The sequence below is a fragment of the Coregonus lavaretus genome, assembly GCF_964263955.1.
Source record: "Coregonus lavaretus genome assembly, contig: HAP1_SCAFFOLD_1975, whole genome shotgun sequence".
Classification (NCBI taxonomy): Eukaryota; Metazoa; Chordata; class Actinopteri; order Salmoniformes; family Salmonidae; genus Coregonus; species Coregonus lavaretus.
Window position 1 is genome coordinate 69403 of NW_028158112.1, and position 22579 is coordinate 91981.

The following is a 22579-nucleotide window of genomic DNA, read 5'->3' on the forward strand; positions in this document are numbered from 1 at the left end:
TAATGCATCATCGTGTTGTTATACCTGGTTATAATGCATCATAGTGTTGTTATACCTGGTTAGAATGCATCATAGTGTTGTTATACCTGGTTATAATGCATCATAGTGTTGTTATACCTGGTTAGAATGCATCATAGTGTTGTTATACCTGGTTATAATGCATCATCGTGTTGTTATACCTGGTTATAATGCATCATCGTGTTGTTATACCTGGTTATAATGCATCATAGTGTTGTTATACCTGGTTAGAATGCATCATCGTGTTGTTATACCTGGTTATAATGCATCATAGTGTTGTTATACCTGGTTATAATGCATCATAGTGTTGTTATACCTGGTTATAATGCATCATATAGTTGTTATACATGGTTCTAATGCATCATAGTGTTGTTATACCTGGTTATAATGCATCATAGTGTTGTTATACCTGGTTATAATACATCATCGTGTTGTTATACCTGGTTATAATGCATCATAGAGTTGTTATACCTGGTTATAATGCATAATAGTGTTGTTATACCTGGTTATAATGCATCATAGTGTTGTTATACCTGGTTATAATGCATCATAGTGTTGTTATACCTGGTTATAATGCATCATAGTGTTGTTATACCTGGTTATAATGCATCATAGTGTTGTTATACCTGGTTATAATGCATCATGGTGTTGTTATACCTGGTTATAATGCATCATAAGGCAGAGCTGGTTGTTATAACTGGTTATAATGCATCATAAGGCAAAGCTGGTTGTTATACCTGGTTATAATGCATGGTGACCCAGAGCTCGTTGTCTAATTTGAGCGTCTGTGTCCAGATGACCCTCCTGAACCACAGGCTGTAGGTACTGTCCACTGGCTCCGCCTCCGTAGTAATGTCCAGGATGTACTCCTGCTTATTGAGGGGACGGACATTCTGACCTGGAGACAGACAGACAGACAGACACAAACTGTAATATTATAGTATGGACAGACAGACAGACAGACAGACAGACAGACAGACAGACAGACAGACAGACACAAACTGTAATATTATAGTATGGACAGACAGACAGACAGACAGACAGACAGACAGACAGACAGCAAGACAGACATATAGACAGACAGACAGACAGACAGACAGACACAAACTGTAATATTATAGTATTGTGTGTGTGTGTGTATCTCTGGTGTGTGTGTGTGTATGTGTGTATCTCTGGTGTGTGTGTGTGTGTGTGTGTGTGTATGTGTGTATCTCTGGTGTGTGTGTGTGTGTGTGTGTGTGAATCTCTGGTGTGTGTGTGTGTGTGTGTATCTCTGGCATGTGTGTGTGTGTGTGTGTGTTTGTGTGTGTATCTCTGGTGTGTGTGTGTGTGTATCTCTGGTGTGTGTGTGTATCTCTGGTGTGTGTGTGTGTGTGTATGTGTGTATCTCGTGTGTGTGTGTGTGTGTGTGTGTGTGTGTGTATCTCTGGTGTGTGTGTGTGTGTGTGTGTGTGTGTGTGTGTGTGTGTGTGTGTGTGTGTGTATCTCTGGTGTGTGTGTGTGTGTGTGTGTGTGTGTGTGTGTGTGTGTGTGTGTGTGTGTGTGTGTGAACCTCTTCTCGTGACCAGGAAGACAGTGTATTCGTCAATGGCCTCCAGTCTGTGTAGGCCCATCTCATAACACAGCTCCTCTATCACATCCAGAGCCACCTGCAGCACAGGAGAACACATGATCAGGGCCACCTGCAGCACAGGAGAACACATGATCAGGGCCACCTGCAGCACAGGAGAACACATGATCAGGGCCACCTGCAGCACAGGAGAACACATGATCAGAGCCACCTGCAGCACAGGAGAACACATGATCAGGGCCCACCTGCAGCACAGGAGAACACATGATCAGGGCCACCTGCAGCACAGGAGAACACATGATCAGAGCCACCTGCAGCACAGGAGAACACATGATCAGGGCCCACCTGCAGCACAGGAGAACACATGATCAGGGCCACCTGCAGCACAGGAGAACACATGATCAGGGCCACCTGCAGCACAGGAGAACACATGATCAGGGCCACCTGCAGCACAGGAGAACACATGATCAGGGCCACCTGCAGCACAGGAGAACACATGATCAGAGCCACCTGCAGCACAGGAGAACACATGATCAGAGCCACCTGCAGCACAGGAGAACACATGATCAGGGCCACCTGCAGCACAGGAGAACACATGATCAGGGCCACCTGCAGCACAGGAGAACACATGATCAGAGCCACCTGCAGCACAGGAGAACACATGATCAGGGCCACCTGCAGCACAGGAGAACACATGATCAGAGCCACCTGCAGCACAGGAGAACACATGATCAGAGCCACCTGCAGCACAGGAGAACACATGATCAGAGCCACCTGCAGCACAGGAGAACACATGATCAGAGCCACCTGCAGCACAGGAGAACACATGATCACAATCCACTGACACAGACACACACAGAGAGACAGAAAGAAACGGACACAGTCTAGGAGACTCACAGAGCACGTCTTGATCTTCAGGTGGCGTTCGATGCCTCCTGGGAACAGGATCAGCTGTCGCTTGGAGCTCCTCCCCGCCTGTCAGAGGTCAGGGGTTAGAGTGTAGAGGTCAGGGGTTATCCAAACTGTTTGGACATTTGTTAGCTGGTTATTTAGCGACGTTCAAGATTTCGTTTTTTTGGAGAACGTAGCAACGCTAGTGATCATTACTGACCACCACAGGTCAGAGGTTAAGGGTTAGGACTAGGGGTCAGAGGTTAAGGGTTAGGACTAGGGGTTAGAGGTCAGTACTAACCAGCATAGCTTTGAGTTCCATGCCGCTAGGAGGAATGATGCGTCCTCCGTACCGATAGGTCTTCCTCAGGTTCTGCTCACAAGCCTTCGCTATACCTGGATAATACACATTAACAATATACTGTACCTATCAATACAATACACAGCAACATTATCTGGAGAATACACATGAACAATATACATATCAATACACAGCAACATTATCTGGAGAATACACATGAACAATATACATATCAATACACAGCAACATTATCTGGAGAGTAATGTATATAAAGGGATAATGTAAATGACCCCATTGTCGCTATACCCAGAGGACTATCCCTAATACACATCAATATTACCTCCACAGAGGTATGTGTAAAAGTGACTGATATACAATACTTTACAAAACCAGTGTTGTATATACAGCACCAGTCAAATGTTTGGACACACCTACTCATTCACACACACACACATACACACACACACACATACACACACACACACATACACACACACACACACATACACACACACATACACACACATACACACACACACACACATACAGGCTGTAGTTCACTACCAGTCCAAGTTTTAGAACACCTACTCATTCAAGGGTTTTTCTTTATTTTTTAAAACTATTTTCTACATTGTAGAATAATAGTGAAGAAGTCAAAACTATGAAATAACACATATGGAATCATGTAGTAACCAAAGAAAGTGTTAAACAAATCAAAATATATGTTATATTTGAGATTCTTCAAAGTCGCCACCCTTTGCCTTGATGACAGCTTTGCACACTCTTGGCATTTCTCTCGACCAGCTTCACCTGGAATGCTTTTCCAACAGTCTTGAAGGGGTTCCCACATATGCTGAGCGCTTGATGACTGCTTTTCCTTCACTCTGCGGTCCAACTCATCCCAAACCATCTCAATTGGGTTGAGGTCGGGTGATTGTGGAGGCCAGGTCATCTGATGCAGCACTCCATCACTCTCCTTCTTGGTCAAATAGCCCTTACACAGCCTGGAGGTGTGCTGGGTCATTGTCCTGTTGAAAAACAAATGATAGTCCCACTAAGCCCAAACCAGATGGGATGGCGTATCGCTGTAGATTGCTGTGGTAGCCATGCTGGTTAAGTGTGCCTTGAATTCTAAATAAATCCCTGACAGTGCTGCCACTGGGCTCCCGAGTGGTGCAGCGGTCTAAGGCACTGCATCTCAGTGCTTGAGGCGTCACTACAGACCCCTCTGGTTCGGTTCCAGGCTGTATCACAACCGGCCGTGATTGGGAGTCCCATAGGGCGGCGCACAATTGGCCCAGCGTCGTCCGGGTTTGGCCGGTGTAGGCCTTCATTGTAAATAAGAATTTGTTCATAACTGACTTGCCTAGTTAAATAAAGATGAAAAAATAAAATAAAATAAACAGTGTCACCAGCAAAGCACCCCCACACCACCACACCTCCTCCTCCATGATTCACGGTGGGAACCACACATGCGGAGATCATCCGTTCATCTACTCTGCGTCTCACAATTGAAACCAAAAATCTCAAATTTGGACTCATCAGACCAAAGGACAGATTTCCACCAGTCTAATGTCCATTGCTCGTGTTTCTTGGCCCAAGCAAGTCTCTTCTTCTTATTGGTGTCCTTTAGTAGTGGTTTCTTTGCAGCAATTTGACCATGAAGGCCTGATTCACCCAGTCTCATCTGAACAGTTGATGTTGAGATGTGTCTGTTACTTGAACTCTGAAACATTTATTTGGGCTGCAATTTCTGAGGCTGGTAACTCTAATGAACTTATCCTCTGCAGCAGAGGTCTTCCTTTCCTGTGGCGGTCGTCATGAGAGCCAGTTTCATCATAGCGCTTGATGGTTTTTGCGACTGCACTGGAAGAAACTTTCACATTTCGTGAAATGTTCCATATTGACTGACCTTCATGTCTTAAAGTAATGATGGACTGTCGTTTCTCTTTGATTATTTGAGCTGTTCTTGCCATAATATGGAGTTGGTCTTTTACCAAATAGGGCTATCTTCTGTATACCACCCCTACCTTTTCACAACACAACTGATTGGCTAAAACGCATTGAGAAGGAAAGAAATTCTACAAACTAACTTTTAACAAGGCACACCTGTTAACTGAAATACATTCCAGGTGACTACCTCATGAAGCTGGTTGAGAGAATGCCAAGAGTGTGCAAAGCTGTCATCAAGGCAAAGGGTGGCGACTTTGAAGAATCTCAAATATAAAATATATTTTTGATTTGTTTAACCCTTTTTTGGTTACTACATTATGTGTTATTTCATAGTTTTGATGTCTTCACTATTATTCTACAATGTAGAAAATAGTAAAAAAAAATAAAGAAAAACCGTGGAATGAGTAGGTGTGTCCAAACTTTTGACTGGTAGTGTATATACAGGCCTACTAGCTCTGCTATTTCTCTACTATCTTCAGACACCTACCCTGAAACAGTCCTCCCTGGCTGCAGCAGGCGTCCTGTAGGAACTTTAACAAGAAGGGCTTCAGGACCTCGGAGCAGCGATGGAATGCAGTCAGGATGTAGAGCAACCTCCAACCACGCTGACAACTGTCCCTAAAGGTTAGAGGTCAGGGGTTAGAGACCAGGGGTTAGAGTTAGGGTCTTACGGTTTAGAGCTGGTGTTTCCTGTAATCTGTTTGAGGAGTTGACAGTAGGGTCAGGGGTTATAGACCAGGGGTTAGAGTTAGGGTCTTACGGTTTAGAGCTGGTGTTTCCTGTAATCTGTTTGAGGAGTTGACAGTAGGGTCAGGGGTTAGAGGTCAGGGGTTAGAGTTAGGGTCTTACGGTTTAGAGCTGGTGTTTCCTGTAATCTGTTTGAGGAGTTGACAGTAGGGTCAGGGGTTATAGACCAGGGGTTAGAGTTAGGGTCTTACGGTTTAGAGCTGGTGTTTCCTGTAATCTGTTTGAGGAGTTGACAGTAGGGTCAGGGGTTAGAGTCCAGGGGTTAGAGTTAGGGTCTTACGGTTTAGAGCTGGTGTTTCCTGTAATCTGTTTGAGGAGTTGACAGTAGGGTCAGGGGTTAGAGACCCAGGGGTTAGAGTTAGGGTCTTACGGTTTAGAGCTGGTGTTTCCTGTAATCTGTTTGAGGAGTTGACAGTAGGGTCAGGGGTTATAGACCAGGGGTTAGAGTTAGGGTCTTACGGTTTAGAGCTGGTGTTTCCTGTAATCTGTTTGAGGAGTTGACAGTAGGGTCAGGGGTTAGAGGTCAGGGGTTAGAGACCAGGGGTTAGAGTTAGGGTCTTACGGTTTAGAGCTGGTGTTTCCTGTAATCTGTTTGAGGAGTTGACAGTAGGGTCAGGGGTTAGAGGCCAGGGGTTAGAGTTAGGGTCTTACGGTTTAGAGCTGGTGTTTCCTGTAATCTGTTTGAGGAGTTGACAGTAGGGTCAGGGGTTAGAGGCCAGGGGTTAGAGTTAGGGTCTTACGGTTTAGAGCTGGTGTTTCCTGTAATCTGTTTGAGGAGTTGACAGTAGGGTCAGGGGTTATAGACCAGGGGTTAGAGTTAGGGTCTTACGGTTTAGAGCTGGTGTTTCCTGTAATCTGTTTGAGGAGTTGACAGTAGGGTCAGGGGTTATAGACCAGGGGTTAGAGTTAGGGTCTTACGGTTTAGAGCTGGTGTTTCCTGTAATCTGTTTGAGGAGTTGACAGTAGGGTCAGGGGTTAGAGGCCAGGGGTTAGAGTTAGGGTCTTACGGTTTAGAGCTGGTGTTTCCTGTAATCTGTTTGAGGAGTTGACAGTAGGGTCAGGGGTTATAGACCAGGGGTTAGAGTTAGGGTCTTACGGTTTAGAGCTGGTGTTTCCTGTAATCTGTTTGAGGAGTTGACAGTAGGGTCAGGGGTTATAGACCAGGGGTTAGAGTTAGGGTCTTACGGTTTAGAGCTGGTGTTTCCTGTAATCTGTTTGAGGAGTTGACAGTAGGGTCAGGGGTTAGAGGCCAGGGGTTAGAGTTAGGGTCTTACGGTTTAGAGCTGGTGTTTCCTGTAATCTGTTTGAGGAGTTGACAGTAGGGTCAGGGGTTAGAGGCCAGGGGTTAGAGTTAGGGTCTTACGGTTTAGAGCTGGTGTTTCCTGTAATCTGTTTGAGGAGTTGACAGTAGGGTCAGGGGTTAGAGGCCAGGGGTTAGAGTTAGGGTCTTACGGTTTAGAGCTGGTGTTTCCTGTAATCTGTTTGAGGAGTTGACAGTAGGGTTAGGGGTCAGAGGCCAGGGGTTAGAGTTAGGGTCTTACGGTTTAGAGCTGGTGTTTCCTGTAATCTGTTTGAGGAGTTGACAGTAGGGTCAGGGGTTAGAGTCCAGGGGTTAGAGTTAGGGTCTTACGGTTTAGAGCTGGTGTTTCCTGTAATCTGTTTGAGGAGTTGACAGTAGGGTCAGGGGTTAGAGTCCAGGGGTTAGAGTTAGGGTCTTACGGTTTAGAGCTGGTGTTTCCTGTAATCTGTTTGAGGAGTTGACAGTAGGGTCAGGGGTTAGAGGTCAGGGGTTAGAGTTAGGGTCTTACGGTTTAGAGCTGGTGTTTCCTGTAATCTGTTTGAGGAGTTGACAGTAGGGTCAGGGGTCAGAGACCAGGGGTTAGAGTTAGGGTCTTACGGTTTAGAGCTGGTGTTTCCTGTAATCTGTTTGAGGAGTTGACAGTAGGGTCAGGGGTCAGAGACCAGGGGTTAGAGTTAGGGTCTTACGGTTTAGAGCTGGTGTTTCCTGTAATCTGTTTGAGGAGTTGACAGTAGGGTCAGGGGTTATAGACCAGGGGTTAGAGTTAGGGTCTTACGGTTTAGAGCTGGTGTTTCCTGTAATCTGTTTGAGGAGTTGACAGTAGGGTCAGGGGTTAGAGTCCAGGGGTTAGAGTTAGGGTCTTACGGTTTAGAGCTGGTGTTTCCTGTAATCTGTTTGAGGAGTTGACAGTAGGGTCAGGGGTTAGAGTCCAGGGGTTAGAGTTAGGGTCTTACGGTTTAGAGCTGGTGTTTCCTGTAATCTGTTTGAGGAGTTGACAGTAGGGTCAGGGGTTAGAGGCCAGGGGTTAGAGTTAGGGTCTTACGGTTTAGAGCTGGTGTTTCCTGTAATCTGTTTGAGGAGTTGACAGTAGGGTCAGGGGTTAGAGTTAGGGTCTTACGGTTTAGAGCTGGTGTTTCCTGTAATCTGTTTGAGGAGTTGACAGTAGGGTCAGGGGTTAGAGGCCAGGGGTTAGGGACCAGGGGTTAGAGTTAGGGTCTTACGGTTTAGAGCTGGTGTTTCCTGTAATCTGTTTGAGGAGTTGACAGTAGGGTCAGGGGTTAGAGGTCAGGGGTTAGAGTTAGGGTCTTACGGTTTAGAGCTGGTGTTTCCTGTAATCTGTTTGAGGAGTTGACAGTAGGGTCAGGGGTCAGAGACCAGGGGTTAGAGTTAGGGTCTTACGGTTTAGAGCTGGTGTTTCCTGTAATCTGTTTGAGGAGTTGACAGTAGGGTCAGGGGTTATAGACCAGGGGTTAGAGTTAGGGTCTTACGGTTTAGAGCTGGTGTTTCCTGTAATCTGTTTGAGGAGTTGACAGTAGGGTCAGGGGTTATAGACCAGGGGTTAGAGTTAGGGTCTTACGGTTTAGAGCTGGTGTTTCCTGTAATCTGTTTGAGGAGTTGACAGTAGGGTCAGGGGTTAGAGGCCAGGGGTTAGAGTTAGGGTCTTACGGTTTAGAGCTGGTGTTTCCTGTAATCTGTTTGAGGAGTTGACAGTAGGGTCAGGGGTTAGAGTTAGGGTCTTACGGTTTAGAGCTGGTGTTTCCTGTAATCTGTTTGAGGAGTTGACAGTAGGGTCAGGGGTTAGAGGCCAGGGGTTAGAGTTAGGGTCTTACGGTTTAGAGCTGGTGTTTCCTGTAATCTGTTTGAGGAGTTGACAGTAGGGTCAGGGGTTAGAGTCCAGGGGTTAGAGTTAGGGTCTTACGGTTTAGAGCTGGTGTTTCCTGTAATCTGTTTGAGGAGTTGACAGTAAGCTTCATCCTTCATCAGACCAAACTCTCCAATCAGCTAGAGAGGGAGAACACACACATCACACAGCTGTCAGAAACATAACACTAACCACCAACTGGTAATGGTGTGGGTGTTACCAGAAACATAACACTAACCACCAACTGGTAATGGTGTGGGTGTTACCAGAAACATAACACTAACCACCAACTGGTAATGGTGTGGGTGTTACCAGAAACACAACACTAACCACCAACTGGTAATGGTGTGGGTGTTACCAGAAACATAACACTAACCACCAACTGGTAATGGTGTGGGTGTTACCAGAAACACAACACTAACCACCAACTGGTAATGGTGTGGGTGTTACCAGAAACACAACACTAACCACCAACTGGTAATGGTGTGGGTGTTACCAGAAACATAACACTAACCACCAACTGGTAATGGTGTGGGTGTTACCAGAAACATAACACTAACCACCAACTGGTAATGGTGTGGGTGTTACCAGAAACATAACACTAACCACCAACTGGTAATGGTGTGGGTGTTACCAGAAACACAACACTAACCACCAACTGGTAATGGTGTGGGTGTTACCAGAAACACAACACTAACCACCAACTGGTAATGGTGTGGGTGTTACCAGAAACATAACACTAACCACCAACTGGTAATGGTGTGGGTGTTACCAGAAACATAACACTAACCACCAACTGGTAATGGTGTGGGTGTTGTCAGAAACATAACACTAACCACCAACTGGTAATGGTGTGGGTGTTACCTTGAGGAAGGTCTTGACTACTTCCTGTTCTGTCAGTCCCTTCAGGGGGTGGTCTCCCATAAAACGCATCACCGCTATGAACATGACATAGCAGGACATACCATGACATAGCAGGACATACCATGACATAGCAGGACATAGCAGGACATGATATACCATGACTTAACATAACGGAGCGTGACAAAGGCATAAAATGACATAGCATGACATAGCATGACATAGCATGACATAGAATGACATAGTGTGACATATAACTTACATAGGAAGATGTCTGTAGCCACTCTGTTCATAGCAGGATCAGTGAAATCTATCAGAGATTCAGACAGTGGAGACTGGGGGAGAGAGAGATATAATGGAACACTATCAGAGATTCAGACAGTGGAGACTGGGGGAGAGAGAGATATAATGGAACACTATCAGAGATTCAGACAGTGGAGACTGGGGGAGAGAGAGATATAATGGAACACTATCAGAGATTCAGACAGTGGAGACTGGGGGAGGCAGAGATATAATGGAACACTATCAGAGATTCAGACAGTGGAGACTGGGGGAGAGAGAGATATAATGGAACACTATCAGAGATTCAGACAGTGGAGACTGGGGGAGAGATATAATGGAACACTATCAGAGATTCAGACAGTGGAGACTGGGGGAGAGAGATATAATGGAACACTATCAGAGATTCAGACAGTGGAGACTGGGGGAGAGAGAGATATAATGGAACACTATCAGAGATTCAGACAGTGGAGACTGGGGGAGAGAGATATAATGGAACACTATCAGAGATTCAGACAGTGGAGACTGGGGGAGAGAGAGATATAATGGAACACTATCAGAGATTCAGACAGTGGAGACTGGGTGAGAGAGATATATAATGGAACTCTATCAGAGATTCAGACAGTGGAGACTGGGGGAGAGAGAGAGATATAATGGAACACTATCAGAGATTCAGACAGTGGAGACTGGGGGAGAGATATAATGGAACACTATCAGAGATTCAGACAGTGGAGACTGGGGAGAGAGAGATATAATGGAACACTATCAGAGATTCAGACAGTGGAGACTGGGGGAGAGATATAATGGAACACTATCAGAGATTCAGACAGTGGAGACTGGGGGAGAGAGACAGAGATAATGGAACACTATCAGAGATTCAGACAGTGGAGACTGGGGGAGAGAGAGATATAATGGAACACTATCAGAGATTCAGACAGTGGAGACTGGGGTAGAGAGAGATATAATGGAACACTATCAGAGATTCAGACAGTGGAGACTGGGGGAGAGAGATATAATGGAACACTATCAGATATTCAGACAGTGGAGACTGGGGGAGGCAGAGATATAATGGAACACTATGAGAGATTCAGACAGTGGAGACTGGGAGGGAGAGATATAATGGAACACTATCAGAGATTCAGACAGTGGAGACTGGGGGAGAGAGATATAATGGAACACTATCAGAGATTCAGACAGTGGAGACTGGGGGAGAGAGAGATATAATGGAACACTATCAGAGATTCAGACAGTGGAGACTGGGGGAGAGAGAGATATAATGGAACACTATCAGAGATTCAGACAGTGGAGACTGGGGGAGAGATATAATGGAACACTATCAGAGATTCAGACAGTGGAGACTGGGAGAGAGAGATATAATGGAACACTATCAGAGATAAAGACAGTGGAGACTGGGGGAGAGATATAATGGAACACTATCAGAGATTCAGACAGTGGAGACTGGGGGAGAGAGATATAATGGAACACTATCAGAGATTCAGACAGTGGAGACTGGGGGAGAGAGATATAATGGAACACTATCAGAGATTCAGACAGTGGAGACTGGGGGAGAGAGATATAATGGAACACTATCAGAGATTCAGACAGTGGAGACTGGGGGAGAGAGATATAATGGAACACTATCAGAGATTCAGACAGTGGAGACTGGGGGAGGGAGATATAATGGAACACTATCAGAGATTCAGACAGTGGAGACTGGGGGAGAGAGAGATATAATGGAACACTATCAGAGATTCAGACAGTGGAGACTGGGGGAGAGAGAGATATAATGGAACACTATCAGAGATTCAGACAGTGGAGACTGGGGGAGAGATATAATGGAACACTATCAGAGATTCAGACAGTGGAGACTGGGAGAGAGAGATATAATGGAACACTATCAGAGATTCAGACAGTGGAGACTGGGGGAGAGATATAATGGAACACTATCAGAGATTCAGACAGTGGAGACTGGGGGAGAGAGATATAATGGAACAATATCAGAGATTCAGACAGTGGAGACTGGGGGAGAGAGATATAATGGAACACTATCAGAGATTCAGACAGTGGAGACTGGGGGAGAGAGATATAATGGAACACTATCAGAGATTCAGACAGTGGAGACTGGGGGAGAGAGATATAATGGAACACTATCAGAGATTCAGACAGTGGAGACTGGGGGAGAGAGACAGAGATAATGGAACACTATCAGAGATTCAGACAGTGGAGACTGGGGGAGAGAGAGATAATGGAACACTATCAGAGATTCAGACAGTGGAGACTGGGGGAGAGAGATATAATGGAACACTATCAGAGATTCAGACAGTGGAGACTGGGGGAGAGAGAGATAATGGAACACTATCAGCGATTCAGACAGTGGAGACTGGGGGAGAGAGAGATATAATGAAACACTATCAGAGATTCAGACAGTGGAGACTGGGGGAGGCAGAGATATAATGGAACACTATCAGAGATTCAGACAGTGGAGACTGGGGGAGAGAGACAGAGATAATGGAACACTATCAGAGATTCAGACAGTGGAGACTGGGGGAGGGAGATATAATGGAACACTATCAGAGATTCAGACAGTGGAGACTGGGGGAGAGAGAGATATAATGGAACACTATCAGAGATTCAGACAGTGGAGACTGGGGGAGAGAGATATAATGGAACACTATCAGAGATTCAGACAGTGGAGACTGGGGGAGAGGGAGATATAATGGAACACTATCAGAGATTCAGACAGTGGAGACTGGGGGAGAGATATAATGGAACACTATCAGAGATTCAGACAGTGGAGACTGGGAGAGAGATATAATGGAACACTATCAGAGATTCAGACAGTGGAGACTGGGGGAGAGAGCGATATAATGGAACACTATCAGAGATTCAGACAGTGGAGACTGGGGGACAGACAGAGATAATGGAACACTATCAGAGATTCAGACAGTGGAGACTGGGGGAGGGAGAGAGATATAATGGAACACTATCAGAGATTCAGACAGTGGAGACTGGGGGAGAGACAGAGATAATGGAACACTATCAGAGATTCAGACAGTGGAGACTGGGGGAGAGAGATATAATGGAACACTATCAGATATTCAGACAGTGGAGACTGGGGGAGGCAGAGATATAATGGAACACTATGAGAGATTCAGACAGTGGAGACTGGGAGGGAGAGATATAATGGAACACTATCAGAGATTCAGACAGTGGAGACTGGGGGAGAGAGATATAATGGAACACTATCAGAGATTCAGACAGTGGAGACTGGGGGAGAGAGAGATATAATGGAACACTATCAGAGATTCAGACAGTGGAGACTGGGGGAGAGAGAGATATAATGGAACACTATCAGAGATTCAGACAGTGGAGACTGGGGGAGAGATATAATGGAACACTATCAGAGATTCAGACAGTGGAGACTGGGAGAGAGAGATATAATGGAACACTATCAGAGATTCAGACAGTGGAGACTGGGGGAGAGATATAATGGAACACTATCAGAGATTCAGACAGTGGAGACTGGGGGAGAGAGATATAATGGAACACTATCAGAGATTCAGACAGTGGAGACTGGGGGAGAGAGATATAATGGAACACTATCAGAGATTCAGACAGTGGAGACTGGGGGAGAGAGATATAATGGAACACTATCAGAGATTCAGACAGTGGAGACTGGGGGAGAGAGATATAATGGAACACTATCAGAGATTCAGACAGTGGAGACTGGGGGAGGGAGAGATATAATGGAACACTATCAGAGATTCAGACAGTGGAGACTGGGGGAGAGATATAATGGAACACTATCAGAGATTCAGACAGTGGAGACGGGGAGAGAGATATAATGGAACACTATCAGAGATTCAGACAGTGGAGACTGGGGGAGGGAGAGATATAATGGAACACTATCAGAGATTCAGACAGTGGAGACTGGGGGAGAGAGATATAATGGAACACTATCAGAGATTCAGACAGTGGAGACTGGGGGGGAGAGAGATATAATGGAACACTATCAGAGATTCAGACAGTGGAGACTGGGGGAGAGAGATATAATGGAACACTATCAGAGATTCAGACAGTGGAGACTGGGGGAGGGAGAGATATAATGGAACACTATCAGAGATTCAGACAGTGGAGACTGGGGGAGAGAGATATAATGGAACACTATCAGAGATTCAGACAGTGGAGACTGGGGGAGAGAGAGATATAATGGAACACTATCAGAGATTCAGACAGTGGAGACTGGGGGAGAGAGATATAATGGAACACTATCAGCGATTCAGACAGTGGAGACTGGGGGAGAGATATAATGGAACACTATCAGAGATTCAGACAGTGGAGACTGGGGGAGGGAGAGATATAATGGAACACTATCAGAGATTCAGACAGTGGAGACTGGGGGAGAGAGATATAATGGAACACTATCAGCGATTCAGACAGTGGAGACTGGGGGAGAGATATAATGGAACACTATCAGAGATTCAGACAGTGGAGACTGGGGGAGGGAGAGATATAATGGAACACTATCAGAGATTAATTAATGTGTTATAATGTGCTATAATGTGCTATAATGTGTTATAATGTGCTATAATGTGCTATAATGTGTTGTAATGTGTTATAATGTGTTTTAATGTGTTGTAATGTGCTATAATGTGCTATAATGTGTTGTAATGTGCTATAATGTGTTATAATGTGTTATAATGTGCTATAATGTGCTATAATGTGTTATAATGTGTTATAATGTGTTGTAATGTGCTATAATGTGTTATAATGTGCTATAATGTGTTATAATGTGCTATAATGTGTTATAATGTGTTATAATGTGCTATAATGTGCTATAATGTGTTATAATGTGTTATAATGTGCTATAATGTGCTATAATGTGCTATAATGTGTTATAATGTGCTATAATGTGCTATAATGTGCTATAATGTGTTATAATGTGCTATAATGTGTTATAATGTGCTATAATGTGTTATAATGTGCTATAAAGTGTTACAACATCTAAAGTCATATACATCTCTAGATAAGAGTGTTATCTGGTCACCATGGAGAACGTGATGTGTTATGATGTGTTATAATGTGCTATAATGTGCTATAATGTGTTATAATGTGCTATAATGTGTTATAATGTGTTATAATGTGTTATAATGTGTTATAATGTGCTATAATGTGCTATAATGTGTTATAATGTGTTATAATGTGTTATAATGTGTTATAATGTGCTACAACATCTAAAGTCATATACATCTCTAGATAAGAGTGTTATCTGGTCACCATGGAGAACGTGATGTGTTATGATGTGTTATAATGTGTTACCATGGAGAACTTGATGTGTTGTAATGTGTTACAATGTTTTATAATGTGTTATAATGTGTTACCATGGAGAAATTGATGTGTTGTAATGTGTTATAATGTTTTATAATGTGTTATAATGTGTCACCATGGAGAACTTGATGTGTTGTAATGTTTTATAATGTTTTATAATGTGTTATAATGTGTTATAATATGTTACCATGGAGAACATGATGAGATATAATGTGTTATCATGTTTTATAATGTGTTATAATGTGTTACCATGGAGAACTTTATGTGTTGTAATGTGTTGTAATGTTTTATAATGTGTTATAATGTGTTACCATGGAGAACTTGATGTGTTGTAATGTGTTATAATGTGTTATAATGTGTTATAATGTGTTACCATGGAGAACTTGATGTGTTGTAATGTGTTATAATGTGTTATAATGTGTTACCATGGAGAACTTTATGTGTTGTAATGTGTTATAATGTGTTATAATGTGTTACCATGGAGAACTTGATGTGTTGTAATGTGTTATAATGTGTTATAATGTGTTACCATGGAGAACTTTATGTGTTGTAATGTGTTATAATGTGTTATAATGTGTTACCATGGAGAACTTGATGTGTTGTAATGTGTTATAATGTTTTATAATGTGTTACCATGGAGAACTTGATGTGTTGTAATGTGTTATAATGTTTTATAATGTGTTATAATGTGTTACCTTGGAGAACCTGACCATTTCAAAGGGATCTCTGGTGTCTTTGGGCTTCTTGGACTTCACAGAGGCACTATGGGGAGGAACCACGGGTAAATACACACTACTGAGGGACACAGTGGTACACTATGGGGAGGAACCACGGGTAAATACACACTACTGGGGGACACAGTGGTACACTATGGGGAGGAACCACGGGTAAATACACACTACTGGGGGACACAGTGGTACACTATGGGGAGGAACCACGGGTAAATACACACTACTGGGGGACACAGTGGTACACTATGGGGAGGAACCACGGGTAAATACACACTACTGGGGGACACAGTGGAACACTATGGGGAGGAACCACGGGTAAATACACACTACTGGGGGACACAGTGGTACACTATGGGGAGGAACCACGGGTAAATACACACTACTGGGGGACACAGTGGTACACTATGGGGAGGAACCACGGGTAAATACACACTACTGGGGGACACAGTGGTACACTGTGGGGAGGAACCACGGGTAAATACACACTACTGGGGGACACAGTGGTACACTATGGGGAGGAACCACGGGTAAATACACACTACTGGGGGACACAGTGGTACACTATGGGGAGGAACCACGGGTAAATACACACTACTGGGGGACACAGTGGAACACTATGGGGAGGAACCACGGGTAAATACACACTACTGGGGGACACAGTGGTACACTATGGGGAGGAACCACAGGTAAATACACACTACTGGGGGACACAGTGGTACACTATGGGGAGGAACCACGGGTAAATACACACTACTGGGGGGGACAGTGGAACACTATGGGGAGGAACCACGGGTAAATACACACTACTGGGGGACACAGTGGTACACTATGGGGAGGAACCACGGGTAAATACACACTACTGGGGGGGACAGTGGAACACTATGGGGAGGAACCACGGGTAAACACACACTACTGGGGGACACAGTGGTACACTATGGGGAGGAACCACGGGTAAATACACACTACTGGGGGACACAGTGGTACACTATGGGGAGGAACCACGGGTAAATACACACTACTGGGGGGGACAGTGGTACACTATGGGGAGGAACCACGGGTAAATACACACTACTGGGGGGGACAGTGGTACACTATGGGGAGGAACCACGGGTAAATACACACTACTGGGGGGGACAGTGGTACACTATGGGGAGGAACCACGGGTAAATACACACTACTGGGGGGGACAGTGGTACACTATAGGGAGGAACCACGGGTAAATACACACTACTGGGGGACACAGTGGTACACTATGGGGAGGAACCACGGGTAAATACACACTACTGGGGGACACAGTGGTACACTATGGGGAGGAACCACGGGTAAATACACACTACTGGGGGACACAGTGGTACACTATGGGGAGGAACCACGGGTAAATACACACTACTGGGGGACACAGTGGTACACTATGGGGAGGAACCACGGGTAAATACACACTACTGGGGGACACAGTGGTACACTATGGGGAGGAACCACGGGTAAATACACACTACTGGGGGGGACAGTGGTACACTATGGGGAGGAACCACGGGTAAATACACACTACTGGGGGACACAGTGGAACACTATGGGGAGGAACCACGGGTAAATACACACTACTGGGGGGGACAGTGGTACACTATGGGGAGGAACCACGGGTAAATACACACTACTGGGGGACACAGTGGAACACTATGGGGAGGAACCACGGGTAAATACACACTACTGGGGGGGACAGTGGAACACTATGGGGAGGAACCGCGGGTAAATACACACTACTGGGGGGGACAGTGGTACACTATGGGGAGGAACCACGGGTAAATACACACTACTGGGGGACACAGTGGTACACTATGGGGAGGAACCACGGGTAAATACACACTACTGGGGGACACAGTGGAACACTATGGGGAGGAACCACAGGTAAATACACACTACTGGGGGACACAGTGGTACACTTTGGGGAGGAACCACGGGTAAATACACACTACTGGGGGACACAGTGGTACACTATGGGGAGGAACCACGGGTAAATACACACTACTGGGGGACACAGTGGTACACTATGGGGAGGAACCACGGGTAAACACACACTACTGGGGGACACAGTGGTACACTATGGGGAGGAACCACGGGTAAATACACACTACTGGGGGACACAGTGGTACACTATGGGGAGGAACCACGGGTAAATACACACTACTGGGGGGGACAGTGGAACACTATGGGGAGGAACCACGGGTAAATACACACTACTGGGGGGGACAGTGGTACACTATGGGGAGGAACCACGGGTAAATACACACTACTGGGGGGACACAGTGGTACACTATGGGGAGGAACCACGGGTAAATACACACTACTGGGGGACACAGTGGTACACTATGGGGAGGAACCACGGGTAAATACACACTACTGGGGGGGACAGTGGTACACTATGGGGAGGAACCACGGGTAAATACACACTACTGGGGGGGACAGTGGTACACTATGGGGAGGAACCACGGGTAAACACACACTACTGGGGGACACAGTGGAAGGTGTGAGAGTGGTGGTGTGTGGTGTGAGTGGTGGTGTGTGGTGTGAGTGGTGTGTGTGGTGTGTGTGTGTGGTGTGTGATGTGTGTGGTGTGTGATATGTGTGATGTGTGTGTTTGATGTGTGATGTGTGTGTTTGATGTGTGATGTGTGTGTTTGATGTGTGATGTGTGTGTTTGATGTGTGATGTGTGTGTTTGATGTGTGTGTGTGTGTGTGTGATGTGCGTGTGGTGTGTGTGTTGCTCTGTGTGTGTGGTGTGTGTGTTTGATGTGTGTGTGTGATATGTGTACGTGTGATGTGTGTGGTGTGTGTGTGTGGTGTGTGTGTGTGATGTGTGTGTGTGATGTTTTTGTTTGATGTGTGTGTGTGTGTGTGTGTGTGTGTGTTTACCCCTTGGCAGCTGGTTGTCTGTAGTATTTCTTGGCGAACTCCACCATGTCGTACTGCGTGTCCCGGAGAACGCTCTCGTCCATCTCTAGAAACTCATCAAACCCCTCCTAAACCACAACAACAGCTTAGAGAGAGAGAGAGTGTGTACAGTAGTACAGTGTGTGTGTGTGTGTGTGTGTGTCTGTATGTGTGTGTGTGTGTGTGTGTCTGTGTCTGTGTGTGTGTGTGTACCTCCAGAGTGGGGTCTATCTCGTGAGCGGCCGCGCTGGACGCCACGGCCACAGCCATAGCTGATGTCACGGCAACACGCCCTGCTCCTCCTTTAAGCGCCGCCCTGCGGTCGGCCGGGAGGGACAGGAAATCAGGAGCAGCGACGGGACGGACACAATCTGACGGGAACGCCCCTGGACGACCACACACCGCTCCAAACTTCCAACCTGGTAGAACAACAGACAGGGGAAGACACACACACAGAGAAGACAGAGAGATGAGGTGAAGGAAGAGGAGAGAGAGAGATGAGGTGAAGGACGAGGACAGAGAGAGATGAGGTGAAGGAAGAGGAGAGAGAGAGATGAGGTGAAGGAAGAGGAGAGAGAGAGAGATGAGGTGAAGGAAGAAGAGAGAGAGAGGAGGTGAAGGAAGAGGAGAGAGAGATGAGGTGAAGGAATAGGAGAGAGAGATGAGGTGAAGGAAGAGGAGAGAGAGATGAGGTGAAGGAAGAGGAGAGAGAGATGAGGTGAAGGAAGAGGAGAGAGAGAGAGATGAGGTGAAGGAAGAGGAGAGAGAGAGATGAGGTGAAGGAAGAGGAGAGAGAGATTAGGTGAAGGAAGAGGAGAGAGAGATGAGGTGAAGGAAGAGAAGAGAGAGATGAGGTGAAGGAAGAGGAGAGAGAGATGAGGTGAAGGAAGAGGAGAGAGAGATGAGGTGAAGGAAGAGGAGAGAGAGATGAGGTGAAGGAAGAGAAGAGAGAGAGATGAGGTGAAGGAAGAGGAGAGAGAGAGATGAGGTGAAGGAAGAGGAGAGAGAGAGATGAGGTGAAGGAAGAGGAGAGAGAGATGAGGTGAAGGAAGAGGAGAGAGAGATGAGGTGAAGGAAGAGGAGAGAGAGAGATGAGGTGAAGGAAGAGGAGAGAGAGATGAGGTGAAGGAAGAGGAGAGAGAGAGATGAGGTGAAGGAAGAGGAGAGAGAGATGAGGTGAAGGAAGAGGAGAGAGAGATGAGGTGAAGGAAGAGGAGAGAGAGAGATGAGGTGAAGGAAGAGGAGAGAGAGATGAGGTGAAGGAAGAGGAGAGAGAGATGAGGTGAAGGAGAGAGAGATGAGGTGAAGGAAGAGGAGAGAGAGATGAGGTGAAGGAAGAGGAGAGAGAGATGAGGTGAAGGAGAGAGAGAGGAGGTGAAGGAAGAGGAGAGAGAGATGAGGTGAAGGAAGAGGAGAGAGAGAGATGAGGTGAAGGAAGAGGAGAGAGAGAGAGATGAGGTGAAGGAAGAGGAGAGAGAGAGATGAGGTGAAGGAAGAGGAGAGAGAGAGATGAGGTGAATGAAGAGGAGAGAGAGATGAGGTGAAGGAAGAGGAGAGAGAGAGATGAGGTGAAGAAAGAGGAGAGAGAGAGATGAGGTGAAGGAAGAGGAGAGAGAGAGATGAGGTGAAGGAAGAGGAGAGAGAGAGATGAGGTGAAGGAAGAGGAAGAGAGATGAGGTGAAGGAAGAGGAGAAAGAGATGAGGTGAAGGAAGAGGAGAGAGAGAGATGAGGTGAAGGAAGAGGAGAGAGAGATAAGGTGAAGAAAGAGGAGAGAGAGATGAGGTGAAGGAAGAGGAGAGAGAGAGATGAGGTGAAGGAAGAGGAGAGAGAAATGAGGTGAAGGAAGAGGAGGGAGAGATGAAGTGAAGGAAGAGGAGAGAGAGATGAGGTGAAGGAAGAGGAGAGAGAGATGAGGTGAAGGAAGAGGAGAGAGAGATGAGGTGAAGGAAGAGGAGAGAGAGATGAGGTGAAGGAAGAGGAGAGAGAGATGAGGTGAAGGAAGAGGAGAGAGAGATGAGGTGAAGGAAGAGGAGGTAGAGAGATGACGTGAAGGAAGAGGAGAGAGAGAGGAGGTGAAGGAAGAGGAGAGAGAGATGAGGTGAAGGAAGAGGAGAGAGAGATGAGGTGAAGGAAGAGGAGAGAGAGATGAGGTGAAGGAAGAGGAGAGAGAGAGTGAGGTGAAGGAAGAGGAGAGAGAGATGAGGTAAAGGAGAGAAGGGAGAGAGATTAGGTGAAGGAAGAGGAGAGAGAGAGATGAGGTAAAGGAAGAGAGGAGAGAGAGATGAGGTAAAGGAAGAGAGGAGAGAGAGAGGAGGTGAAGGAAGAGGAGAGAGAGAGATGAGGTGAAGGAAGAGGAGAGAGAGATGAGGTGAAGGAAGAGGAAGAGAGAGATGAGGTGAAGGAAGAGAGAGAGAGATGAGGTGAAGGAAGAGAGTGAGAGAGATGAGGTGAAGGAAGAGGAGAGAGAGAGATGAGGTGAAGGAAGAGGAGAGAGAGATGAGGTGAAGGAAGAGGAGAGAGAGATGAGGCAAGAGAGGAGAGAGATGAGGTGAAGGAAGAGGATGAGAGAGAGATGAGGTGAAGGAAGAGAGAGAGAGATGAGGGAAGGAAGAGGAGAGAGAGATGAGGTGAAGGAAGAGAGAGAGAGAGATGAGGTGAAGGAAGAGGAGAAGAGTGAAGGAGAGAGAGAGAGATGAGGTGAAGGAAGAGGAGAGAGAGATGAGGTGAAGGAAGAGGAGAGAGAGATGAGGTGAAGGAAGAGGAGAGAGAGATGAGGTGAAGAAGAGAGTGAGATGAGGTGAAGGAAGAGGTGAGAGAGATGAGGTGAAGGAAGAGGAGAGAGAGAGTGAGGTGAAGGAGAGGAGAGAGAGATGAGGTGAAGGAAGAGGAGAGAGAGATGAGGTGAAGGAAGAGAGAGAGAGAGATGAGGGAAGGAAGAGGAGAGAGAGATGAGGTGAAGAGAGATAGAGAGAGGTGAAGGAAGAGGAGAGAGAGATGAGGTGAAGGAAGAGGAGAGAGAGATGTGTGAAGAAGAGGACGAGAGAGATGAGGTGAAGGAAGAGGAGAGAGAGAGATGAGGTGAAGGAAGAGGAGAGAGAGATGAGGTGAAGGAAGAGGAGAGAGATGAGGAGAAGGAAGAGGAGAGAGAGATGAGGTGAAGGAAGAGGAGAGAGAGATGAGGTGAAGGAAGAGGAGAGAGAGATGAGGTGAAGGAAGAGAAGGGAGAGAGATGAGGTGAAGGAAGAGGAGAGAGAGAGATGAGGTGAAGGAAGAGGAGAGAGAGATGAGGTGAAGGAAGAGGAGAGAGAGAGATGAGGTGAAGAAGAGGAGAGAGAGAGATGAGGTGAAGGAAGAGGAGAGAGAGAGATGAGGTGAAGGAAGAGGAGAGAGAGATGAGGTGAAGGAAGAGGAGAGAGAGAGATGAGGTGAAGGAAGAGGAGAAGAGAGAGATGAGGTGAAGGAAGAGGAAGAGAGAGAGATGAGGTGAAGGAAGAGGAGAGAGAGAGATGAGGTGAAGGGAAGAGGAGAGAGAGAGATGAGGTGAAGGAAGAGGAGAGAGAGATGAGGTGAAGGAAGAGGAGAGAGAGATGAGGTGAGGAAGAGGAGAGAGAGATGAGGTGAAGGAAGAGGAGAGAGAGATGAGGTGAAGGAAGAGGAGAGAGAGATGAGGTGAAGGAGAGATGGAGAGAGAGATGAGGTGAAGGAAGAGGAGAGAGAGAGATGAGGTGAAGGAAGAGGAGAGAGAGATGAGGTGAAGGAAGAGGAGAGAGAGAGATGAGGTGAAGGAAGAGGAGAGAGAGATGAGGTGA

The 22579-nt window shown here is 46.2% G+C and overlaps 1 protein-coding gene across 1 annotated transcript in view; it reads right to left on the minus strand.

The window, feature by feature from the left end:
• The window catches only part of LOC311124411 (unconventional myosin-XV-like), a gene marked incomplete at both ends in the record, with an annotated part of 38757 nt that extends 19569 nt beyond the window's left edge, over nucleotides 1–19188 (minus strand). The window contains 11 exons of the mRNA XM_084198568.1: nucleotides 756–916; nucleotides 1571–1667; nucleotides 2486–2563; nucleotides 2781–2875; nucleotides 5221–5351; nucleotides 8699–8781; nucleotides 9506–9579; nucleotides 9765–9837; nucleotides 15805–15871; nucleotides 18752–18858; nucleotides 18983–19188. Of these exons, the coding sequence (XP_084054694.1) occupies nucleotides 756–916; nucleotides 1571–1667; nucleotides 2486–2563; nucleotides 2781–2875; nucleotides 5221–5351; nucleotides 8699–8781; nucleotides 9506–9579; nucleotides 9765–9837; nucleotides 15805–15871; nucleotides 18752–18858; nucleotides 18983–19188 (1172 nt within the window). The remainder of the gene's footprint in view (nucleotides 1–755; nucleotides 917–1570; nucleotides 1668–2485; nucleotides 2564–2780; nucleotides 2876–5220; nucleotides 5352–8698; nucleotides 8782–9505; nucleotides 9580–9764; nucleotides 9838–15804; nucleotides 15872–18751; nucleotides 18859–18982) is intronic.
• Nucleotides 19189–22579: the final 3391 nt, after the last annotated feature.